Source organism: Falco punctatus (genome assembly GCF_963210335.1).
Source record: "Falco punctatus genome assembly, chromosome: 1".
Classification (NCBI taxonomy): domain Eukaryota; kingdom Metazoa; phylum Chordata; class Aves; order Falconiformes; family Falconidae; genus Falco; species Falco punctatus.
The window spans coordinates 48,307,035-48,333,584 of NC_137580.1; the positions used below are offsets into that span (position 1 = coordinate 48,307,035).

The 26,550-nt window shown below is 39.6% G+C and overlaps 1 protein-coding gene across 6 annotated transcripts in view; it reads left to right on the forward strand.

Moving 5' to 3' along the window:
* Positions 1-26,550, forward strand: part of DOK7 (docking protein 7) — an 80,058-nt gene extending 53,508 nt beyond the window's left edge. For 3 of the 6 annotated variants that reach the window (XM_080411165.1, XM_080411167.1, XM_080411170.1), the window contains 5 exons: positions 1,297-1,339; positions 10,588-10,653; positions 11,717-11,788; positions 14,903-15,067; positions 16,771-26,550. In XM_080411165.1, the coding sequence (XP_080267291.1) occupies positions 1,297-1,339; positions 10,588-10,653; positions 11,717-11,788; positions 14,903-15,067; positions 16,771-16,907 (483 nt within the window). In that variant the 3' untranslated portion in view covers positions 16,908-26,550. The other 3 variants (XM_080411166.1, XM_080411169.1, XM_080411168.1) reach the window with 2 other exon arrangements.

Sequence of the window (26,550 nt, forward strand, 5' to 3'; positions counted from 1 at the left end):
GATCTAGTTGCTAGCTCTGACAGTTTTTTGTGAGGGTCACTTGTAATGAGCTTTATATCATAATAAGTTTGCCTGTAGTATGACTTGAACTTCTACATGGATAATCTACATAAATAATCTATTTTGGCTTCTATTGAAAAATTTTGGGAAGTCAACACACTGCCTGTATAAGGGGAAGATATATGTAATGTATATATAAAGTTTTAAGTGTGTCTGAAAAGCCACCACTTTGTCAGAAGGCACAGGAAACAGGCAGTTATCACAGGTCACAAGTCTGTGCCTTTAGGTGAAGAAAATTACTGTCAGGTGTCAATACAAAATGGAATTTTATTGTTTTGGAACTGAGCAGTATTATTGCTCAGCTCCAACAGGTATATAATGTTTTTCCACTTCAAAGTCCAGAAGACATGCTTCTTTATGAAAAAGAAAGGATCATGATGATGAATTCTTCTTCTCACCAAGATTGCAGAAATAAAAGAGATCTCTTTAGGAGAGTGGTGATCAGTAGCACAGACCAGACTGACTGCAGCATACCTTGATGTTGATGTGCAGGAGCAGCGTTGATACCATCTGGAGATGGAAAAGCCAGAGTATCGCCCAGACCAGCTTTGAATGACATAGATAGTATAAGCTGGGCAGAAACTTGGCCTGCAGCGTGTTTTGGAACACACTTAACGCTTAAGTGTGAATGGGCACTGGTATTTATGCCTGACTGCTTTGATGTGCCCCAGCTGCCATTGTACCACTGTGGTACAAAAACCCATGAAACATCTGAGATGGCAAAAAGCTCTTCTAGAAAGACCCTGATGTACAGGTGATATTTGAGGCAGTCTGGAGTCAATTTAAGCTCTATCTCGGTTTATGGAGCTGAGTCAAAAGCACACCAGGCTTCAGTCCGTTCAGAGCATCTATCATTTTAAGCAAATATAGGCTTTTAATATACATCTGTTAGTCCTGTTATTCCAACTTGATATCATCTTCCTCTGAATATTGAATTTTCTTGCTTTTTGCTGCTTAATTCAGGATGGCTTCTATAGGGCTAAGCTTCACTGTGCCTGCTACAGTTGTTGCAAAGCTTCCAAAGCCAAGTTAGTTAACTTTTATAAGGTGCACAAATGTTTTGCAACTTACACGTTTTGAACACCTTTGTGTCTGAGCACCTTTGCGTCTGTCCTGGATTTTAAAACCATTTGTTAAGTTTTTGTGATGATGATTTCTCTGCCATTCTCCTTATATGTTGTGAAGTTTCTATTTCTTATGAAGTTTTTTCATTCTAAAATTTTCTGTTTTCTTTAGGGAACAGCAATATTGCAGTCTGGAGTCTTACCAGCTATACCAGGTAGGAGCCATTTAGTTACTTGATTTGTTAAAGAATAATGTTTAAGTCTCAAATTGTGACAAAAGAAACAGAAGATTTATGGAAGCTGAACTAAAGACTATGTTGAGAAGTACCTTGTTTGTGGTTGGTTTTGCTGCTGCAATTCATGAATGAAAATTATGGAATACATTGTAATCTGTAGCATCTTAAGTTGCAAAGATTAATATATTTATTTTTCCCTTTTGTAATTTGAAGAGGTTCAAAGTTGTCACTTTCTATACAAAGTTGTTTAGTGCTTTTTCTACTTACATAGTTGAAGAACGTCAAGAAAGTGTTCTTCCTAGGCTATACTAACATGAAGGGAAAATTTGATTTGTATGTTCAGTGTGTGCACCTAGTTTTTTAAATAACACAAAACCACTGGAATGGATTCTTACCAGAGCCAGCATGGAGATGCTTCTGTCTTGTCAGTGGAACTAGTTAATGACCAACAAAATCAGTAAGGGGAGGAAGCTGAGTATCTGGTCTGGAAAGATTATAGGCAAAAGTAATATGCTGACTATCTTTTCATTGTGCAAATAAGTTGTTTAGTATCTTCAAAATCTTTATATTCCTTAAATTATTTACCTGATAATTCAGCAGATCCATTACATTCCTCGGGTTGCCTGCTTCCAATAGACACAGTACAGCTCTTTGTGCCTGGGTTTCATTATTACTTTTAAAAATCTTGGCAAATAATGTGAAGTATACCTGATAGATACTTGTGTGAACAAATCCAGTATGATACTTAGGATCAGGAGGTATATCTGGAGAAGGTTATAAGTAATGCTACTCCTTTGCCTGTCCTAGCAGGAGAAAAATCTGGAATCATTTAGCAGATCTTGTTCCTACTCATTCCACTAGAGTCAGCAGAATTGCTTTTGATTTGTAGAGGTATAAGTAGAAGCACAAATTGGACCATTAACTCTAATTTTATCTTTCCTTCTGGTGCTCAGCTTTCTAGTACTCTAATCAACCCAGGGAAACCAGAGCATTTATGATTCACATGTGTATAAATACAGGGGAACTTGGGTCTATAGCTGTGTTGTGGTCACAACATAATTGCTGTGTTAATTTCAGTGGCAAATTAATTGTGGATGCAAACAATACCTGGCAAAACCTTAATCTCAGGCTATTCATGCAGATGAATGAGTTAGCTGTTTTGAAAAAAAACTATCATTAAGCAAATTGGGAATGTAGAAATACAGGACTGAAAGGGAAGATACAGGACTGAAGAAATTTGAGTGACTGGGTTTTCATGTCTGGTACGCTAGGAAAATATTGTTGATGAAAAGAACTGAATACTTGTTGGAATAAGTATAAATGCTTCAGGCAAATACAACATCTGAAGCCAGTGACTGAAGTTTTTAGTTTTTATCTTTGTGGGGTTTCATCTCTCAAATGTTCTTGCATACCTTGGAACTTCATTCTTCAATACTACACTATTTTTCAGAATGCAAAAGAAACCCATGTTTTCTCTGTCTCATTGCACTTTTATTATCCTCAGATATTTCATGTTAAAGTATTGTTTTCTGTATAAGTGAACATTTCAAGTATAATTGAACTTGATGTTGCAAAGCTTTCAAAATAACACTGTAGCCTTTGAGTACTTTGCTTCCACCATGTTTAATCCAAGCCATTAACTAAAGGTCCTTGGGTGCTGAGCAGTTACTCAAATAGTTCTGTTGGACTAAAGGAACAGCATTAGAAGCTTTCTGTTGGACTAAAGGAGCAGTATTATAAGTTTTCTATGTTTTTCTATTATGATCTTTTAATCCATTGTTGAGGATAATGTAAGGGCACACTAATTTGAGGTTACTTTCAAAACCTGTCTTGCACATGTACATGGCAAGATACCTCTACTAGCATGAATGATTATACAATGACCCAATATACAGTTATAATGCTTGCTAGTGTGGTGGTCCACTTAGTCATAAACACTTTTCTTTTTTTATCACAGAAAGTATTGTATTGTATTTTCATTCAAATACACTGTACGAATGCAAACTCACTTCTTCCAGTGCTATAGGTGCCCACATTTCCTATGCAATGTTTTTGCTTTTGAATGCCTCAGTTCTGCAGCAAGAACTGGATTTAAAGAGTCAGGATCAATTATTTAAATACTTTTCAGTTTATTGGTAGTGAATGTGGGGGGTGATATTCTTTTTCTACTGTTACTTGTGTATGCTGTGCAATAGACTCAGCAACTTCAGAGCAATGTGTCCAATTCTAATGGCAAGCTGAAAGTGTTCATAAATGTGGCAACAATTCTGAATTGTATTACTAGGTGGAAAAAAACAAGTTGGGGTGAATCATTTAATTCTCGTTTAAATAAGTTGGTTGCATTTGTTATAAATAGCTTGGTAAAGATTGTTTGGGAAGAGAGACTGAATAGAATACTTGCATTTGTAGGAGGAAAGTTCCTATTGTTACCATAGTTTTGTACTACAGATCAAGGTAAGGGATTTTTTGGAGTTATATGATGTGGGGATGGCTGCTCTTAAGCATAGCAGACTGCATTTATGGTTATTATGGGCCAAAATACCAAGACAGGTCAGAGGTTCAAAAATCTGATTCAGATTTCCTGATTTCTGAGACTGCTGGATTCTGGAGGCAGAGTGTAGGTTTAGTACATTTAGTCTGAGAAGTTCTCCTGGGACTGTCCTGGTTTTAGCTGGGATGGAGTTAACTTTCTTCTTTGTAGCTGGTGCAGTGCTGTGTTTTGTTTTGGTGTGAGAACAATGCTGATATAGCACACGGATGTTTTTGGTTGTTGCTGGGTAATGCTTATACTAAGTCAAGGACTTTTCAGTTTCTCAGGCCCTGTCAGTGAAAGGGCTGGAGGGGCACAACAAACTGGGAGGGGACACAGCCAGGACAGCTGACCTGAACCAGCCACAGAGGTATTCCATACCATGGGATGGCATGTTCGGTATATAAATTTGGATGTTTAGCCTGGGCCTGGGGGTTGTTGCTCAAGAACTGCCTGGGCATTGGTCAGTGGGTGGTGAGCAGCTGTCTTGTGCATAATTTTCTTTTCCTTTTTCCCTTCCCTTTGGATTTCCTTCCTCTTCCCTTCTCCTTCTGCTTCATTATAACTGTTATTATTATTGGGTTTTGTTTTATTTCAATTATTAATCTATTCTAATCTCAACCCTTGAGTTTTACATTCCTTTCCGATTCTCCTCCCCATCTTTCTGGGTGAGGGAGGGAGTGAGTGAGCAGCAGCGATGCCCAGCCAGTCTCCGAGCAATGACCCTTAGGAATACCTCTTTGGCTGGTTCAGGTCAGCTGTCCTGGCTGTGTCCCCTCCAGTTTCTTGGTCCCCCCCAGCCATTTGGCTGGCAGAGCCTGAGGAGCTGAAAAGTCCTTGACTTAGTATAAGCATTACCCAGCAACAACTAAGAACATTGGTGTGCTATCAACATTGTTCTCACAGCAAACCCAAAACACAGCACTGCACCAGCTACTAAGAAGAAAATTAACTTTATCCCAGCTGTAACCAGGACAGTAAGTCTAACAGATGTTTGTTTATCTTGTTCTGCAATGAAAGTCCTTAATCCACCTTAAATCATCTGAAGTCTTTTGTTATTCTTACATTTAGAATGTATTTCCTAACAGTTGTGGTATTTCTTGCTGTAATTTAGGCATTTTATTTAAATCTTGTGCTTCTTTCTAACGTGTTGCAACAGCTTAGGTAAGAACCGCCAGCTCTTACTTGTAATGTCTTCATTCTCTCCATCAAAATATTTGAATTTTCTTCGTTGATTAGGACTCCGTCACAGCTCACCTGTTTTATGAATGTTATTTAAACCATGAGGTTGTTTTGTAGGGGGGAAAAATACCACTATTTCCTTAGTTGCCAGCCCTTCCAAGTGAACTGAGCAGTCTGAAACCCAAGACTCCTATTTAGAGAAGCTAAGGTGAGAGCTGGAATGGGTTTGTAGAACTGCTTAGGGATGCTCTGCAATCCCTGGAAGGCATTTCATGCAGACTGTATGCACCATATTTCAGAAATTTGTGTCCCTTCCTATTAGCTACAGGGAAGCTGATTGCCTAGGCATTCCCAGGAGCCAGACCTGACCTTGGACATTTTCAATAATCAAATTAAACTTCTATACTGGGAGGTCTGATCTCCCTGTACTTCTGTGCTACAGGCTTTGGCATTACAAAAATCAATAGCTGAATGGGAAAATAAGTTAACAAATATCCTCCCATGGAAGCAGCATACTTTAATATTAATAATTTTTGTGGCTCTTAAATTATCTTTTTCTTTTTCTGTCTGTTCAGTTCCATTTTTCTGTATTCCACAGGAACAAATTCATCAGCATTGCAACAGACACTCTTGCTATCTGACAGCCTCTTTGCTTGTAATACCAAACCTACACAATGCTTGATGGAAAATGTTCTGAGAAGTTGAATTAAGGAATAAGCATAAAACAATGCTGTGGATTGGAATTCAGCTGAAATGTCAGCTTAATGCTGATTATGAACATTTTATCTCTATTAAATTGTTCTTAGGTAGATAGGGAGTCAAGGTAGAGAGATAGAATAAAATTAAGTATATAACAGGTGATGGGTGCTGAAATTGAACTCTGCTGTCTGACAGCTTAGCTTTTGTGATAGAAAAATAGACTTTTTTTCATGCATTTTTAGAATTTTTATTGCGAACCTGTTCAGCCTGATGGTTCTGTTCCAAGCTTAGGAGTAAGCTTTCAAGGAATTAATTGAGAGCAGTGGGAAAGAAGAATCTGGGGTGTGCTGCATTGGTTGTTATTGTTTAGGCTGAAAATAATTTAGAATTCACAGTTTTTTTTCCAGGAAGTATTCTGTCAGCTCTTCAGATGTAGAAAGACCAAGTACACAATGGTACTTTCATTGAGCCAGTAAAGGATTGTGCACTGAGCCGTGTCCACCATAAATATGTAATATCTCATAGAGCTAAATGCTGTAATAGAAGAGCATTATTTTAATGAGAAACTGATGAATAGAACTCTGCCATAATATGGCATTCTCTTTCTTGATTGTGCTTTATTTTATAAGTACACTCAAAATAATTCTGTAGGGGAAGAAGTGTAGGAGCTCGGAAAAAGTAAGCCGATTAAAATACGTATTGCATTTACAAGGTAAACCTTGGCCTTGGTGACTACCTGAATTATTAGGGGCCTGACAGGAAGGGGGGAGGGGGGAAAGTCACTGCAGTGAAACCAGGAGGGGGGAAAGTCACTGCAGTGAAACCAGGTGTTAGTGAATGATCCAAATGCTGTTGTTTCATCCTCTGGGCTGAGTAAATCCAGCAGGTTCTTGTTGCCTGTTTTGGGGGTGACAGAAGGTGGTAAGTCCATGTTACAGTGACTGTCTAGTCCTGTCTTTTCTGTATGCCTGAGCTGCTTCCCCATGGCTTCTCTGACACTGAAATGTGGGGGAATTACATATCCCAGCCTTCTAGAACAAAAAGGTGAGAAACTTTATTTGCAAACACAGTGATTGTTTAAACTTTTTTTCTATTAAAGAAACCCATTAACTGACCTTCATTTTTGGCCAGTGTAGATCCTGAGCTTCAGATGCATCAAGATTTTTGGAGTAAATTGTATGTAAAGCATCTTTGAAGGTATATTTTTCAAAAAACAGACACTGAGCTTCCTTGTACAGGAAAATGGTAATGATTATAGCTTAATACTTGCATTTTTTGGGGTGGGAGGCTAAGCAGGACTGGCCCTGCAGCATGGGAACATGAATAATAGCTAGAGGTAGATGTTCTTTTAGACACACTAAACAGGCATCTTTGTGGAGCAATATTTGAACAGTCAGGGTGCTTGAATGGATATCTAGTTTTTTGTACTACTTTTTAAGTTGGCTGTTAGACAGGAGGCATTTCTGAATATGGTGAAATCTGTCAAGCATGTAAGGGTTTTTAAGCATCCCCTTCAGCTTTTATGTATTGCAGATAATGCCATTTGTATAGCAGAAAATATAAGAAATCACTTTGAAAATTGAAGAGTAACAAACTTAGGGAAGTTTTATAAGGTGGTTATACAACACCAGGAAGTCTCTTATTACATTTACACAAAAACCCCTCCTGGTGTGCTTGCAGCATTTCTCCTGTCAGTAGCTCTAGCCTTTGGATACAGTTTTAAGCAAGGTATCTGTTTTCAAAGGAGGAGATGGAAATGTTGCTTGGCTGAATGGATTAAAGTACTTCATAATGAAAGTTTTAATTCAACAGGAAGCAAGAATTTATCATAGAGCATAGTGGTTTTTTCTGTCCTGACTCTGTCAGCAAGTTTAATAGCCCAGATCTGCAAAGTTTGTGACTTGCTGTGTGAAGGCAAAGTAGAGGCTGAGCAGTAAGAAGTGATCACTTGGTAAATGCAGTGTAGTGTTGCATGGCCACATAATGATAGGTGACAGGATTTGAAAATGTGAACTGTCTGGGCTCAGTTTATAGCATGTATACCAGCTTCCCTCTAGTTTTTTAATTTTTTTTCGTGGCTTTTTCTTGTGGCACATGTGCTGTAAACAGTGCTTATGTTTGAAGAGTGGGCATAAAGAAATGACTATGAAGTTAGAAAAATGTTTCAAATAGTGGTTGTCTTCATTGAGCTACATCAGGCATTTGAGTCTAATCATATGTAGGAATGCAAAATATTCTGCAGCTTATTTTCATTTTGTCACATTTTCCATATCTTCTTCCTCTTACACATTGAGGAATGTAGAACAGAAATAACTTCTGATGAGCTACTCAGTTTCAACAAAGACTTGAGCGAGTCAGCCACACAGAACTGGATGGCAGGGTAAAATGAAAAAAATATTCTTAACAATCCCTTGTAAAACAAAAAGAATGATGAAAGGGAGTATCTGTCTCCTGCTGGATGCTTTATATACTCAGAAATTTATCTCACTAACTTGCTTTTTCCATTCCTGCAAGTGTTATCTTAGGATTCATAAATGAGAAATGAGCCAGTTTACATGGTAGCTGTAAAGAAGAAGAACGAACATATCTAGGTCAATCCCTGCTGACATGTGTTTTCATGACATAGTTCAAAGCTTAAAAAAAAAAAAAAATCCACGAGAGATTTGACTATGTAAATATTTGTTAGCTGCCAGGTTTGAAAATGAGAAAAATGCAACAGGTCAAATCCTGAAGGATTAACATAGTTCTTTAAATGAGATCCAAATGGGAAAACTTCAACTTGACCATAAATGCGTTGGCGTATCTTACTTTAAATCTCCTTTCCTGTCCTGTGTGTTTTTCACAAATCCTAAAAATGTTGTGTAAAAATCTGTGTTTCCTCTGGAATGATTTCTGCTGATTTACATTAGGATTTTGAGGGAGAGAAAAAAACAAACCCAAAACATACTGGTTTTGTGATGAAGCTGCAATTGGCATAAAGCCGTAGTCTTTCTTCAAAGTAAGGTAAGGCTTTCAGCTGCATAAAGTGTATTCTGATATTCTTAATAATACAGAGACAGGCTGCCCTGAGCTGAAAAAAAGGAAAATCAGTTACAGTGAAAATATAAGTAGATCAGCTAGTCCAGGGCTGTCCTATTTTTGCATTTATTTTTGTCAGCAGTCTTGTTAAAATCAAAATTTCAAATAATGTTTTTAGTGGTTAAGTCCTCACCAGAGTATGTAAAGGTTCTACAACCTGATCTCAGTTGTTAAAATACCAAGTAAGTTTCTTAGTGTGGTATGCTTGAAAATTGTTTTTGTAGCTTTGGGTTGCCCTATATATGCTTTTCTGTACACAAAGACCACAAAACTAAAGGTTTTAGTTCAGTTGTGCACTTCTGAAATAGGTATTTATTATTTTTTTAATCCATTCTCATCATTATGTGAAATAATCTGTGGTTTTTATTTAGATTTATTTTATAAAAGCATAACAGTGTTATAAACTTGGAAATTAATAATTCAGGGGAAAAATGTACAAATATATACTTTATACAGGGGAAAAAGTAAGAAATTGCTATTTTCTGTAGGCTTCTATGTCAGCAGTTTTCTTAAGTATTTGAGACTGCTATTTATCTTACAGAATTTCTTTATGTTGCATAAGAATTACAGTAATTTTGGGGTGCTCTTTGAAAAAAAATTCGCAGACAACTGTCTCACCTACTCAGAGACTATCCATCAGTTTAGAAAAGAGTGTTAATTTTATACCTGATCCCCAACACCCAGCAGTACATGGACAGCTGCCCTGTCACCAGTGGCAGGGTTACTCCTAAGCACAGCTTCCTACCTTATTTCTGTGAAGCACCATTCATTTGCACAAGAAGTTCCCTCAAAATGATTCATATGAGGAAATATATGCCACTTATCTTGATTAAGGTGCCCACAGTGACAACACTAGAGGCAAGACATTCACAGCTGGATAGCAGTAGTGCTAACTGAACAGGTAAGGATAATGCTCATTAGTATGCTGATTAAATAAAGAAGGGATGTGTGTATGTAGACCAGGCACACTACGTGTGTACTACTCCGTAGGTTTCTGAGCTGCTGGCTCTTGTTTCCTCAAACTTCCATATCTAATAGTGTACCTGGGACAGCCTCCTGCTGCTCTGCGTGGGGCTGGGGAAAGGAGACTGACTGTGCCTCCTGACATACCCTTGGTAAAGCTTTCTTGGCTGTAACCCTTGGAAGGTTGGTTCCAAAGAACCAGCTATGCCCTGGATTCAAAGCCAATGGAAGGTAGATCCTTCACCTGCCCTTCGCCCTGCCCCAGTTTGCACGTGGCTAAAACTGGACGGCGGACTACTGAAGTGTGATAGAGTTCTTCCCGTTAACTTTAATAGGTTTTGGATCCGATCTAATGAGATTTTAATGAACACTTCAAACTTTTTGTTTCCAAAGCTGTTATGGATTGCAAAGGCAACTCCCCACTCATTTTTCATCGCCATTTTACTTCTCAGTTTAAGAAAACTATCTCTGTTTGGAAGGTAGTACTCACCACAAATGGGGAGGCCAGTATCCTCAACTTTTATAGAAGGCATCCTTTCTTTCTGAAGAAAGACAACAGCAGAATTAGATTATCATGCCATAACCTTGGGCTAAGAATTTGGGGTGGGGTGGGGGGAAGGAATATTGCTTAAATGAAGAACAATGAGAAGAATTACAGTTACTGAAATTTTTCTTGATGTTTCAGAAACATTACTAAAATCGCTGATGCACAGCAGGTATTTAATAATAGCAACAGGTATTTAGATTTAATGTGATTATCTCTCTTTGAAAACAGGTAGTACTTCTGTCATGGCAGTTTCTGGGTCTTTGAAAATGCACAGAGGGCACAGTCTCCAAGCTGGTAAGTATCAGTGGTTATGAGGTATGTGAGTGCATGTAAATTTAAACTAATTTAAACTGAAATTACTTTAAAGTTCAGAAGGTGTTAAAGGTAATGTATGACTTGATTCCCTATTGAAAGACTTACATATTTCTTTGGGTTTCTTGCTTTGCAGGGTTTTTGTTAGAAAGGCATTGACAGATGGGATAAGTTTAGAAGAGGCAGTGACAGATGAGATAAGTGTCAGAGCATAGACAGTAATCTTATTCACAGCAGTAAAATGCTGCCAGCACTTCAACAAAGGGCACCCACCAAAAACATCTCACCTCAGGCCATGAGAAATCCTGTACCTTAGCAATGATATGTTGGGACCCCCACCCCCCTTTAAAGGTACTTCTTCATGCTAACAGAGCAAAAACTCAACACCAGCAGATAAAATTATGTTTGTCATTCCAAATTATTCCCAATATATGCATCCTATGGACAGAGCATTTTTACTTACCTTGTTTAAACTGGGGTGGAGTCAGATCACGAGGGAACCGGAGCATCTTTTTTCAGCTTAGTGTTTAGAAAGGACTAATGATGTTGTGCAACCTGACTTCTTGCAAAGATGATGATTTGCACTTGGAAAGCAAAGTTATCTTTGGAAGGGCTAGCTTAAGCATTTTCTGCAGAGCTTTGTCAGAAAACAAGAAGTTACCCATCATGCTGGAGGTGGAATTTTAACAAGAGTCTTCCAGATGCTCCCAAGATCACCCACACACTTCTCCCTGATTCATGCATTCAAGACAGCTTTGCTCCCACATTGATGTACAGCAAAACATACCGTTGACTCCAGTGGCCTTCAGTTTGAATGCCTGTAGAAGTGTCCCAACGTTTATTTCCTTGGTGTTATACTCATTAGGAAAAGCTGGCATCACCATGACAGAAAAGTCAACACTAGCCACTGTTTATACTTTCTGAGATTATTCAGTACGATTATCTGGGTTAGAAGGTTACAAGTCAAACCCAGAAAATCATATGCTCTCTTTACATTGTGCAAATTCCTAAATCCAAAACCATTGATGGGCTTCCTGTATTCTAGGTCCTAAAGGTGGTTATGAGATGCTGATACTTCCTGCAGAACCTGGAACTCCTACTAGCCCTGAGGAACCTGGTGAGTCACAGATCTTTGCAGCCAGGTGCATCAGAGGACTCCATCAGAGGATTCTAGTAGCACCTTCTCTTTTCCTTTTTTTTTTTTCCTTTTCTTTTATTGTGATCTCTTCTAAATATTTTTTCTTCAAGTATTGCCCTTTGAACATGTCAGCTTTACATGCATGCTCACACAGGTGCGCACACACACACACTTATCTTGGGGCTGTGTTTATGGTGTGGGTTTTCTTTCTGTGTTATTTATCGTGCATTTCTGAGAATGGTGCCCATATAGGGTAGAAAATACAAACAAGTAACACTTGCTGAAAGAAAGTTGAAAATATAATTTTCTTCTTTCCTGAATTATACTATGTTTCCCTTCTCTCCCCGCCCCCCCATTTCAGTGCCACTGCCTTGCCTTTTCTACTCTTCTGTTACTTGCTTAACTACTTTTTTTTCTTCCTACCTTTTCCCCCTTGCTCTTCAAGCAATCATGATATTACACTGCTCCTTTCAGAATGTTGCAATCACGCATTTTGGTCTGTTTTTATCTCAAAGTCTCCTTCCATAATGATCTCAAATATTGGTCCTCTGACCCCTCTTTTAAGCATCTTCTACATCTGTCCACCCAGAACAAACTGCTGAAAAGACTGTCTTTGTCCATGGCACTCTCTGTGTGCCTTGTTTTCTTTGCAGGAGCTTTTGACTGTCTTATGCTTTTCAAAAAAACCTTTCTCTTCAAACAAACATAAGCCAGTTTTTAGTGTCTAATGGGTCTGGGTTTTTTTAATTGAAGGAAAAACAAAAAGCCAAGTATTTCTATGTTTACAAGGAAAGCACAGTTTCAATTAAGACAGAACTGATTAAACAACAGAGGACTTATCCTTTCCTTCCAGTTTGCCCGACTTTGTTCTTCGTTTGTTTTTTTTCCTTTGGGAAGAATATTTGACTGTTGCCAGGGGTTTCTTTGTTCTGTGTGTTTCTTTTGCTTTTGTTGTACAAAGCCCTACCAATAAATACATTATTCTCCATGTGTGGTTTTTTAGTTCTCAGGAAAATCACTTGGCTTGTCTGCATCAGGTATGGCATACAGCTTCCTGAAACCTTTCAACTATTTAGCTCTATAGAGAAGTTTGCTAGTTGTCATGCTAGTAAGCTTTGAGGACACTTCATTTAAACTCCTGCTACATCACTTTAACAGTGCACAGAAAGACTTAGAAAAATATCTGTTTTCATTCATGACTGTTTCTGACTCTGTATCAGTACTTAAGACTGTAATCTGCTTACAACTTCAACTACTTGGGATGCAGGTTTTCAATGCTGTGGATCTGCTGAATCCCTTTTGGCACAGTCAGGCCAAATTCCTTTGAAATACTTCGGACAAAATAATTAAGAATAATTTCTGAGAACGATGTTTGATGAAGATATAGAAACTTCTGTTTGATTTTTTTTCAATTAATTTTCATTTTGTTTCTGACTTTGGAACAACAATTTGAAATTTGACCATCAGAAAAATGCTGTTACTTCACCGATGTTCCTATGTTTTCTTTATGAAAATCTGTCAGAAATTTGGCCAACTTTCCAGGCTTTTAGAATTTTGGACTGCATAGTAGACTCCTTTGATTTAAACAGGTTAAGCCTGAAGAGATTCCTTTATTCTGCAACCTTCTGTAGCCTCTGACAACTGTTACTGTTGCTGGACTTTGAGCTACCTCTGTTATTCATAATACAGTCCAAAAAGAAGAAAAAGCTCCCCTTAATGGTTATTTCACAGCTGCTGTTGGTTGGATATAAGAAGTTATTCTCTTGTGCTCTAAAAAGCCCTGATCACCTATTGCCTCTCCATTCACATCTCAACTGTGTCTGAATGGGCAGGAAAGAAAAGCAGTGATTTGGACAAATGAAGTTTTGACACGAATTTTATGTGGGGAACAAGGAAGGGCTTAATGGGAGAACCTCAGTGAAAGGGAGAAAAGCGATACCATCCTTCCTCTGCACTCCTCTGTCCCAAACTGACTGAACAGCAGGAAGTGTTTATGGGTAAGAACTTTAACTGGACTCGACAGGCAGGTGATTACCAGCCCTCTGAGCAGGACAATGAGAATGTGGCTCAAAGCCTTGCCCAAGCACAGAGGGAATACAGGTTTGTGTCTGGGTCTCCTGTAGCACAGGTAATTCTGGGAAGTCCCTTAGTATTCATGGGTTGAAGAACTAGATGTAGGTGCCTGCTATCAAGAATGGGTTGAAAGCTGGAATGCCCGGTTGGCCAGAGAATGGAACATTAACCTTCTACCTTCCTTCTTAGTTTTACTTCTGACAAGATTAGAATAATCAAAAGTAGGGCTAAAAGAGGTCTTGAGAATTCATCCAGTACCTGAAATATTGTCTTTAAGTCAGAATCACTTTATAGAGAATTCTTTTCTGGTAGGTGTTAGTCTCTCCTATTTAGAAATTTCTAGATGCAGAAATTCTTCAGCCTCGGTGGCATTTCCTCTGGTGTTCTGGTGATCTTTACTATTAGGAAAGTTTTCCCATGGGCTAATTGACTTTTTTTCCTGCAATAGAAGTATTAAATTACTTGGTCGGTCCTCACTTGGCATTGTTCCTACCTTTTTCACTCATAGAAGCAGTCAATGTTGTCTCCTCAGGCTTGCCTTCCCCTTAATTGAAACAGTTCTTCAGTCCCTGTTTTTGGGACATACTTTCTGAACTTCTAGTAATTACGATTCTTCTCTTGCAGATGATATAATAGTTCACGCCTTCCTAGAACAGATTGCTTCATATAAGGTGTTACTAGCCTGAGTTACAGCTGAAAGCCCTGCGAGGTAGTGTCGGATACATTGCTTCTGTTTGAAAATTTCTGCAGTGTTGGCTTTCTGTCACAACACGGTGAGATCACTGGCTGTGGTCTGTGGTCTTCTGCATAGATCCTGGCTTCAGCAGTCTTCAGGGTCTTTTCTGCAGAAACCTTGGTCTTCTCATCTCCCATCTGTAGCTGAGGAACGTACTGTTTGGCAAGCAGAGCTGTCACTGCTCAATGCTTGCTTTCAGAACATTAGACGGAACAGTGTGTTTGTATGAAATGGATCATGGGTCATTGCAAACAGTGTCTATGATAACATGTTACTTATTTTAGAAGGGGCAGTGGGTTATTCAACTGATGTCCCGACACCAGACCGACCCCACAGCGAGGCAGCCACCTACGTCAATATTCCTGTCAGCCCTACTTCCAAAAAACAGCTTCATTACATGGAACTGGAACTTCAGGAACCTGGCACAAGCATAAGAGGTAAGGAAAGAGGTAAGGAAGTCTGTGGTTCTATCCCAACAGCACAGGATGCAGAAATGCAGAATGTATGGGCTATGGGGAATCTTAACCTCTCATCTGCCCTCAGGCTCTTGCTAACAGAGGAGTTGAACTCTGGCACAATTGTGAGGCAGTTCTTGTAACTGCCAACTCTTTTGGAAAAGATTTTTAAGTGATGAGGTTCTATAAGATATTGCATCCCTCTGACAGGTGCATTGAATATGCACTCCCTCTAAAGTGAACATTTCTATGTCTGTGGAGTTTGACAGACAGTAATTTTCTCTGTGTTCTCAAGATTTTCAGTGCACACATTAGGACCACGCTTACTTAATTTTTCTTGCTTGACTTCAGAAACAGGGCTGTGGGTGTAGGTGTAGGGGCCGTGCTCCTGAAGACACTGACTCTGGAGCCATGCAGCAAATGCTTAAGAATAGAACACAAGTGTTCTTCTATCTGCTCTCCATGAGGGTGTGTGAAAGTGCTATAGAGAGGAAGCCAGACTGAGTATTTGATTTTTATTTTTAATTTTTTTGTCTGGATCTGAGCATTATACTTCTAATGCTTAACTTGGACAATTAGCACATAAACATACAATATAGCTATCATGTATTGTCATTTAGAGATGCATTCCTCCTTACAGAAAGTCCCTAATCAGGTTCTGGCATTTAAGTGCTCACATTTGGTATTGATGGGTTTTCCATGAATAGTTTTCAGCTACTGACATTTTATTATACTTTTAATTTCAGCAATTTTACTAACTTTGAAATACTAGCACTTTTCCCATTGTTTGGTTTTGGGTTTTTTTGTGGTTTTGTGGTTTTTTGTTTTGTTTTGTTTTAAATATATTTATCTGGACTTTACAACCAGATAGTTGTCTCTAGTTAAGTACTTCTAAGCATCTCCCAGACTTCAAAGTAGTTCTTTGTCCAACATCCTGTTGAGATGTAAAAGTGACATTTTATCTTCATTTTAAAGACAGTGAACCAAGGCATTGAGAATGAAGAGCCGAATTTCATAAACTGACATAAACTTTAACTGTTAACTACCCCCTGAAGGTCAACTTGTATAAGTGTGGAGGCACATTCAGTGACCATAAATGTTTTTATTTTTGGATGCAAAAGTTTTTCCAGCCTCTAGATTTGTATGTCTGCATCTATACAGAACTATTTTACTTCTGAACAGAGAAGCTTTTTTCTCCTTTATTGCCAGTTATCGGACAAAATTGGCATTGTCTGAGGCTGATCCGGTAAAATTTCAGAGTGCCTAATTCAGACAAAGAATCCTAATCCTGCCAACTGGCCTACCAAAGGTGTTTTCTTTTCAAATGCCAAATGTTCATTTACTGACTAGTAGCCTGCTGATGAAGCCTCCCACAAGTGGGACAGCAGAGTTCAGTTTTGTCTTCTATCAGGTGGAGTAGGGGTAGAGATTCAAACCTGGGGCAGAAATACAAGTGGTTCATTTGCTTCTTTGAAGAAAACCAGGTAGGTAAAATACATAGCTAACAAAGCTTTTGAGTTTTTTTTTCCCCCAGTTGTTGTTATCATCTTCCTCCCTTTATAGAGCTTGCCTTAAGACCAGATCAAGACAATCTAGGAAATCTGTGGAAGAAATGTCTCAATAGCTTAAACCTGGGTCAGTTTTACCCAGGAATACCAGGGTTATAGTCTTTTACAGGATTTCATTTGGTATTTCAGGAAGTGGATCATCCCGATATGCACAGATTGACATTGCAGCCACGGAGACAGCCCACAAAGTGGGAACACAGCATGCTCAGTGCCGGGAGGAACGTCTGCAGGAGCTAGAGCAGAAGAAGAAAGGGACTCAGCAGTGACCTGTCTAGGAAAGAAATTTTTGCTCACCATAAATTGGTACTAATTTATCTTCCCAAAGATTCACATTTATTGTAAAAAATACTCATACAAAATACTGCCATTGCTTATTGCATTTATACCAGATTCATTCCAATATCTTGATTCCTAATTGGAAAGCTGGTAGCATGAGGGGTGTGTGTGGTCTTCCTTTTTATTTTAATTTGGTTGTAAAGTCCAGATATTATTTTTTTCATATGCAATAAGAGATGTAAATTACCTTTTTCTATAATTCAAAAATCCTGGAGAACCTGGAACCAATTCCAGTGTTTATTAAATGTTGGCATTTTCTTTCAAAATAATTAACTTTAATGTGTGCAGGTAAGGGAATGTGAGTGTGTGCGTGGTAAGTGTACATATGTTTGCATGTGTGCCATATGTATGTATGTAAGCACACATTACTGTTAAAATATATGTATATATCTGAGCGTATAAATATGTAAAACCTCTATTAATATATTAATGGACTCTTACAAAAGCAAGAAAATTCAGTGCCTGATTTTTTGCAGGCACAATTTTGTTCAATTTATATGCTTATTTATGGACATGCTTAACTTTACCTATGGGTAATTCAGTGTTATACCTCACCAAGAGTTCTGCAGCTTTGGCTAAAGTTACTCAGTTTCAAAAGCTGCAGTGTCAGGGATTCATATGTGTATGCACACAGACATGAGCACACACAAACAGGTTATTTAATTTAATTATGTCTATAAACCAAAGTAATGTGAAGGGACATTCAGGGTGCTTCTGTTCTTAAAAAACTCCGTGACAAACCATAGGCTTTGATTTCATAGTTGCTGAGTTCCTGTAATTCTTAGCAATTCTCCTGGAGTTGAACGTATGTATCACTTTGAAAATCAGGTCTCGGGTTTCTCATACAGAATATCTTAAAATCAAAGTACTCAAAAGAAACACTTACTTTTGAAAACTGAGTTCTTTTATTTATACCGCCAAAACTATCCCTAATATAAAGCAGAATCAAAAGCAGATCATACACCTTGAATCTAAAACTTTCATTGAATAATTCCCTGCTGTCCCTAAATAGCATAAAACTAGTTCTGTGTAAGAGGATGATGTCTTCAGAGATGCTACATAGTTGAGGCACAACAGGATGTTATGTTGTAATATAGGTTTATCCACAAGTCTGTGACATCTTGCTTTTGTACAGTGAGATTGGATGATTCAAAATTTGACTTAGTTTCTTGTGTTGTGCATTTCTATGTAATTCTTGTGTTCTATGTTTTTGTCCTGACACAAAATGTTATTTAAACAAAATGTTATCATAGTGACACTAGAATAACAAAGCAGTGTACTTACGAAGAAAAAAATTTGGCCTGTGTTAACTCCTGGAAGCCAAAGCTGATATGTTATCAGGAGTGATATCTTGGGTATTATGGTTTTTTGACTGTGTCTTCTTAAGATACAATATCACAGCCCAGTTCTGCTTTTCAGATATGTGTTATAATTTATATCGGTGAGTGGAAGTTTTGTGCCAGTGAAGGTTTCACTAAGTGACATGGAATGAGAGGTATTTGTTTCTGAGGCAGAATTTAACTGATAAATTTATTTGAATGTAGCCTCAATAGTAATGTAAAATGTCAGAAATCTCTCAAATAAATAAAAATGTGTTTAGAGAGTTGACAATTGCCATTGTCATCTGTCCTGTGCTAAGATACAGTTTTCTGTTTATCAGCCTGGCACATTTCTGAAAGGAAAAGAAATATTTCTTATGAGATTCCCATTTTAAAAGATTTTTCTCATTTGGCAAATGGACAGTGGTGATCTGCTTTGTAAACACATATTCAGTACAACTGGAATGGCCTGGACTTACAGTTCCTTAGGACCAGGTTTATGTAACTGAACTGCTATTCAGTCAAGGACCCACCACTGGAGGACTTGCAGGGTTAAATCTCTTGCTATGTGCCTATTTATGTTTAATGTTTAAAATGAGCATAGCTTGCCTGATGCACTGAAATACAGTGTTTTCCATCATGATATATGATGAAGTTGCAATATTTCTATTCTAAAAACCTATTTACCAGGAAAATATATTACCCAGGTTATCTACAAAGGCTGCCTTTCTGTGCATTGCTGAGAATCGCTTGCATTGAATCCTGGACTTGCAGCATGGGTAAAGATTTGATACAGTAGAAAAGGTCATTGGATTGCTGCCGGCCTTACAGGAGGGGTCACAAGTGTAAAAATATGTCTTTCAGGTTGAGCAGGGCTATGAATCTGTGCATGCACGTGGTTCTCTCTGCACATGTATTTGTGTATGTCATAGTAACTTCAGCTAGGAATAGCTAGGTGGCTGGATGTAAATTTGTACTTATAGCTTTTGTTAATGTCAACATAGTTATCCTATAAGGCTTTCCACAAATGAAGTATTTTACTTTGTAAGATTCTGCTTCACTTGAGTAGGATAAATAGAAGAGAAGACTTTAACATGTTTTTTAAATTCACTTCATAATGCACTAAATTATGTTTAGAAGACTGAAGCAGGAGGCCAAACCTTATTGTTAAAAACTGGTGGGTCGTTGTTTTTGTAGTACCTTGCAGGTCTCCCTGACAAGTTATAGGCTTGACATTTCTGCTGAAGAAATTAAAAGTTTTCTCATTTGAACAACAGGAACTCGCAGAAATGGAAAACGTTTTTCCTAAATAAATAAAATAATGTGCCTTCTAGTTCCGGTAGCAAACTGGGGGAAATGGAAGTCAAACCATAATCCTATGAGCAGGCTTGTGCTCACCACATAGTTTGCATGGGTTAACTCTAGGACTGCTGTTAATGGACAAATAGTTAGGGATTTATTCACACACCTTGCACAAAACTTGTGCATAAGTGATCTAAAATACAGTTTGTGATTGCTATAGGATGACTGCAGATTCAGAGCTCTTTGCAAAACCCCCCAAAAGATCTCCCATGCTTTTGAAGATAAGTGTATCTTCATATCTTCTGCTGGTAAAAACAAAGGCTCATTTTTAATTTAAGATTCTACCAGAGTCAGATCTCCTCCTACCATTACCAGGAGTATGAGAAAATTACCAGAAGAACAAAACAATGCGATGTGGCTGATACTTCTGTGAGATGTTCCTGAAATACTTTTAACACAGCAGAAGTGCCAGTTTGGGGGCAGTGCTCTCGGTGGTAAGAAAACACTGTCAGCAGGTGCAGCATTTGGGCATAACCGTTAGTGTGTTGTATAGGTACCTCTTTCTTTCTGATAGTTCTACTCAGTAGGTTACTGCCAATGTAACTACTACTTCAGTGGGTTTTATGATGTTGCTCCAAGTTAACATGTGCTGCAGGAGAGAGGGCTGGAGTTTGGAGGCATGTAATTGCCCAACAATACAAACAGTTGTCTGGGTTTTAATAGCAGTCTGGCACCTAATTGTGGAAAATGCTAGTAGGTGTCTTTAGGCATCTAAATGCGTGGGAAAATCTGCCTCAAGAGTTGTTTTTAGCAAACAGCTTGGAAAAATCCTGCATTTTCCACCCTGCTGTAAACAAACCAGGCTTTATTACTGTAGCTTGGAAATCCTGAATTTGTGTTATGAGTGATTAGATTTTTTTTCTGAGACGCTGAAACATGCACCCTTTGGTAAGAACCTTTTCTGGTTTGTCTGGGGTGACACACATATTATTGCTAAAATGACCACAGGAAGAAGACAGAATTTTATGGGTTACTAGCTACTCACTTCTGTTAAAATTATGCAGTTTTTTCAGATGACAGTGCTGTTATATTTTTATGTCACCTTTTACCTGGGAAGATCCTCAGCTCTCATTCAGCCAGTCATACAAACATTATTTTGCAGCCTAGGTTGAAAGGAAATGTTAATTTAACATCATACAGCAACGAGAACAAACAAAGTGGAGTAAGGATGGATGAATTAGAAGTTATTAAGGGAGATTTGTAAGAAGTAGCTCTGCAAATGTATTTTCAGTGTAGGTAGTACAATTAAGGAAAAGTGCAATTTTTAAAAAAGTTGTATAGGTTCTGATGACTTCAGTTTTATGCTTTCCCTGAGCACCTGTATCAGCTGAATGTTCACAAGTCGTGGGGCCTGGTGGGATTCATCCCAGAGGACTGAGGGAGCTAGCAGATGGACGGCAGGACCCTTCTCGATTGTCTACCAAAGGTCTTGGCAGCCTGGGTAGGTCTGTCCTGGGGTGCAGCAAACATGGTACAACCGGCCGGCCACAGACGTGATGTCCTGCTGCATTGAGCGCTGGGGCAGCCTCACCACGAGTACCGTGTGCAGCGCTGGGCCCCGCGGTTTGGGAAGGATGTGAAGGTCCCTGAATGTCTCCAGAGGAGGGCAACAGAGTTGGTGGCAGGGCTGGAAGGCATGTCCTGTGCAGAGTGGCTGAGGACACGGGGTTTGTCCAGTTTGGAGAAAAGGAGGCCGAGGGGCAACCTCATTGCTCCCTACAGCTCCCTGAAGAGGGGAGGCAGAGAGAGGGGTGCTGAGCTCTTCTCCCTGGGATCCAGTGAAAGGATGCATGGGCACGTCTTAAATCTGGGCCATTAGGGAGCATTTCTTTACCGAGAGGATGGTCAACACTGGAACAGGCTCCCCAGGGAGGTGGCCAATGCCCCGCGGCTGCCGGTGTTTAAGAGGCATTTGGACAATGACCATCATAACATGCTCCAACTTTTGGTCAGCCCTGAACTGGTCAGACACTTGGACTACATGATGGTAGGTCCCTTCCCACTGAAACAGTCTATATTCTATTCTATTCCAAAGACGACAGGCTTCAGGGTAGCCTCACTCTGAGGCTTACGACAGTGATGAGCAGTTGGTTACAGATTAAAAGCAACTCTCCTGTGGACTCTTCTTTGAAAGGCTAGAACTGAACAACAGGAAAATATATGTAATTCACACCCTGGATTCTGACACAATAACTTTGTAAGACAGTGGGCAGGTTTAGGAAGGTGCAGCTGCCAAGTAAACTGAGTTTAGTAAAAACTTTAGGGTGAGTGAAAATTAACTTTAAAACTTACTTGCTTTCCGACATTTGTCTGCATCAGCGCATCTAGAAATAATTCAAATGTATTATCCCCACTGTGTACACAGAGGCGTATGTAACATCACTATGTTACTGAAACAATAAGTGTCAACTTATTTGAGGAATGTGCAGGGGGGGGGTGGGATCAGAAAGCAGATTTAGCATGACAGTAATTTGTCTCTACGTTACATTATACTGTTGTGAAATACTCCCCCCCCCCAAAAAAAAAAAAAAAAAAAAAAAAAAAAAGCCCTAGCACCTGCTACTGCTGAAGTTAAATTTTACTCATCTGTGGGCTGAGCTGGCAATTTATGGATAGTTCATATACAGAAAATAGAGCAGATTGCATGCTCAGAAAGGAACCTGGCCTTTGGATACTGAAGTTTTATTATGTAATGAATTGCTCAGATTCATCACGCATCCATGTCTCTGCCTGCTACAGTTGGAAGATGTGCCCCGTGGCCTGCCTTTGGCTGCTCTAACATTTGTCCTATTGCTATCAACAGTCAGCAGCGCTGCACACAAATTGAGAAGCCCAAGGAGGAATTCCTGTTGGGAAAGTTGTCCTTTGCCAGCTATTGTACTGACAGAGGAGTACGTGAGTCTGTAAAATGTAGTTTGGGCCACTGCTGGAGACCTGCCGGCTGGATTGTTGCTTCTTGTACAAAGCGTGGTTGTAGCAAGGAAGTGGAGCTTCCTGGAACAGGCTGAGGTTGCAGTTGTATCCGCTGTCAAACAGAAGATGGGCTGGCACTGTCTCTACCAGGAATGGAGTGGAAACCGTGGGGTGGTTACATGCCGGTATACACTGTAAAGAGGCAGACTGTTGTGCTCTGTGTGCGCCAGCGTGTTGTTTCATTGCCCTTGTGTCAAGTCATGGAAGCAGTTCACTGACACAGTCTAGACTGTGGACAGAATTACCCTCCAGTCTGTTTTTCCCCTCTGTGGAAGTGTATGAAGCACAGTATGTGCATTGGGTGAGGGATGGTGGGAGCTGGGCCCTGACAGGACATGAAGGTGCATCTAGTCCTGCGTTCAGCTACCACTGCTATTTACCAACAGCTGGGAGATTTGCTAGAGATGGATCAGGTCTACTGAAAGCCCAGAACTGGTCTTAGGTGAATTTTTGCAATCTCTGTGCTTTTTATGGTGAATACATGATAGTAGTGACTATAAGTGATAGCTGTGAGAATGCATTTCCTGCAGTGACTGGCCTTGAAGTCCCAGGTGGGCTGCTTTGGAGCTTTGCTGACACTACATACTCTTTCCAGTGCGCATACCTCTGGCCAAGCCCTCCTTTACACTGACAACATTTAACACGGTTAGACCCTCTCATTCCTGTCCATCTGGCTAGGGAACTGTCAAGGTGCAAGTTTCAGCCTGCAGCTGGCCACATCTTCAGCTTGGCCCGTGACAGGAAGCCTGTCTCTTTCAGCATGGTGCTTGCCCCGAGCGGTGCAGGCAGAGCCAGAAGAAACTGGGTAACAGAAAACCTGGTGGCCAAGCAGCAAGGTTGTCAACATGAAAATGCCAGACTGCTTAACCCTGCCCTTAGTCTCCACCATGTCACTGGAAAGCTGTAAGCAGTCAAAGCTGAAGAGGGTGAGTTGTTCTGTTCCTTGGGTTTGAAGGAGCTGAAGAGAACTGCTGTTTACCATCAGTGTATGCCAGTGGCTAAATAGGCTCGCTCCTGTTTCTTCTGTAATCCTTGATATGCACTGTGGCAGTACTTTGATTTGGACTTGTGACTGTCCTATTTGGTTATATTGGCTGGTTTTTTCTTTCAAAAATTCTAGCATAGCCGTTGATACAGATGGCAATACAATAAGGAAAACAATTCCTAAGAACATCTTTGGAAGATCATGTTCTTATCCTGAATTAATAACTAATCATGAATGAAAACTTTGTTTTGCAGTTCTGCAAGGCTCTTTCCTCTGCAGGGGAATGAGGGTCACTTTGCACAAGACCTGAAACAATCCATCAGTGGTAAGGGTTTAGTGGCATCAGTGAACTGAGGCTAATGCAAACATTGTCCAAGACATATGTATCCCGTATAGATTGCGGTTATTAGCTGCTTGAAGGAGGGCTTAGAGAAGGGTAACTCAGGTGTTCCAGGCCATGTTTACCGGTGTGGAAGGTGTTCAGCCTGTTGGGAAGTGGCTTTTGTGTAAGAATCTGTGTCAGTTTGGGACAGATTAGGGAAAAAGGTATAGCCTGAAAAATTCCTAACAAAAACTGGGAGAAAATTACTGCGTTTCCCGCTGCCGGTGGTCTGCTGTTGAACTGAAATAAGCAGTAACCCAATTCCTAAGCTCTTGCCATGGAAGTCTCTTCTTTCAGAGATGTGAGTTTTTGCACACAGTTCTTCTCTCTCCCCTTTTGTTTTCTTGAACTTAAAAATGGAACACATACTAGATCACCAGTGGCCCCAGGAAGTGGCGTGAATGAAGACTCTACACTATGACAGGGCATATTTGGAATTGTGAACGGGAGTCCCAGAACTCGGATCTGAATTGAGGTTGGAGAATGGACCTTTCCCCATTGAAGGACCACTTAGTTAATGGTTCTGGTTCAGATGTCACCTTGAATTAGAAACTGAGATTTGAATTTTGAGGTTAGACTCCTGGATCTAATGCCAAGCATTGCAAATTACTGGGTTTCATACAAAGGTTGCCAGTTCTCAGTGTGTTTCTTCTTAAAATAATGTAGCTCCCCTCCCTCTTTAAATTAAGTTGCCAGGAAAATCATAAATGGACATTAAATAGCATTTTGTTTTAGCAGGAGGCTTATTTCAAAGTGATTCAACGCTCATTTTGCCCTACAGAAATCACCAGGTTTAAGTTGCAGTAGACCAGTTATTGACAGGCAACCTTTGAGACTGAAAATGTTTAGTTTTATTAAAATGGATGTGTGCAGCTTTCTGATAAGTTAACATGTCGGTGAAGGAACAAAATATCTACGTTATATTAATGTATCCATTATTTTTACATTCACACGTTAAGCATTAACATCTGTGTACTGTTCTCTTTTTGATTTAGGAAAGTGTTTTTGTTGAGTGGTGTGGTAATATACATGAAGGTTTGGATATGAAAGTCCATTAAGGGCTACTGATAAAAGCAGCTGGGTTACAATTGTTGCTGTACCAATTATGGCTCAACTTGCTGTGGGTGAAAGTTTATAGATTTATTTTGGCCCACGTAGACAGATTTTATGAATGCTTCCATTTTATGACTGTGGATACTAGTAAAAGAAATCCACACAGTCCTTTGTTCTCTTGATTAACAACCTGCTTCCCAATAGGTGCTTTGTGAATGGCCTGAAATATACGTTAAATGTGTGTTGTATTTGAAAATGTTGATTCTGGTACTTAGAAGCTGTTTGTTAGTAAACATAACGTATATGGAAAATGCAGTCTTTGTTTTTTATAGCTCCCTTTTCTCTGTTACAAGGGTAGATCTGTTTCTATTGAAAGCAAGTGTCCATTCTACTTATTGACTTCTGTTTCGTATCTTTTTTTTTTACTTATTTCTTCTATTCTCATTAAATGCTATGGAAAGAAAAAAATACATTTTACATTTAAAAATTACTTTAGAACTGCCTGTGTACTACTCACTAGTAGATTTCTGTATGTGAAACAACTTTTTAAACAAACTTGAAACCCAGATACCTCTCTGAAGCAGCGCCAGATGATGACAGGGAAGATCTGTGGATGGTATGTTGTGACCCAAGCATGCAACCTGTTCCCTCTGTCTGAGTTAGCCCCGAGCTGAACACAGTACTTGGGCTTGTGACAGGTGACCCTGGGTTAGGGCCTGCAGAGGAGCTCTCAGCGGCCCGGCTCCCTGTGTAATGCTCTGGTTTCTGGGCACTGTGGCATGCTGGACCCTGGCTGGGGACCTACATTCTTCCATGGAGTGTAACACTACTGTACTAATTCACCTAAACTCACGTAATGAATAAATGGCAGAACTGAAAATATGATGCTGGGGCGCCTTTAGGGTCAGCAGGGCGAGATGCCTGCTTAAGCACAGATGCAGACCCCATGTGCTGGCATCTAGGCAGCATGCACACAGGTATGTGTCGTGTTCTTGTGCTGGGAGCTTGGGAGCTGCCTTCTGCTCTCCATTCAGGGCTTGAAGCCTTTATGAAGCCCCTCTAAATGCTGAGCCAAGACCAGCTGTTGAAGCAGCCACATCATGGAAACTAAGCTGGTTTCTCCGCCTCTTGCCTTCTGTCACCTTCTGTGCAAAAGCTGTATTATTACTCTGGCTCGAGGGAGCCCCACAGCCTACAAATGTAAATGATCTCTACTTGGTGAACTTAAATACTCTGGCTATTGCCTGATCTATCAGGCCTCAGAAGCCCTGGGGAGGGATGGGAGAAATCATTACAGCAATACATCACCCCCAGTGACTGTTCCATATTTGTCTTGGTAGAATGATATGCTCTTAGCTCCTCTACCAGTATGTAGGACATAAGTGTTTATTTTAAGAAAGACTTTGTTATTTTTGTTGTATTTAATGCCTTGTGTATTTATTTCCCTCTCATTTCCACATCCAACCTGTTTAATAAATAAAAATCTGTCCTACCTGAAA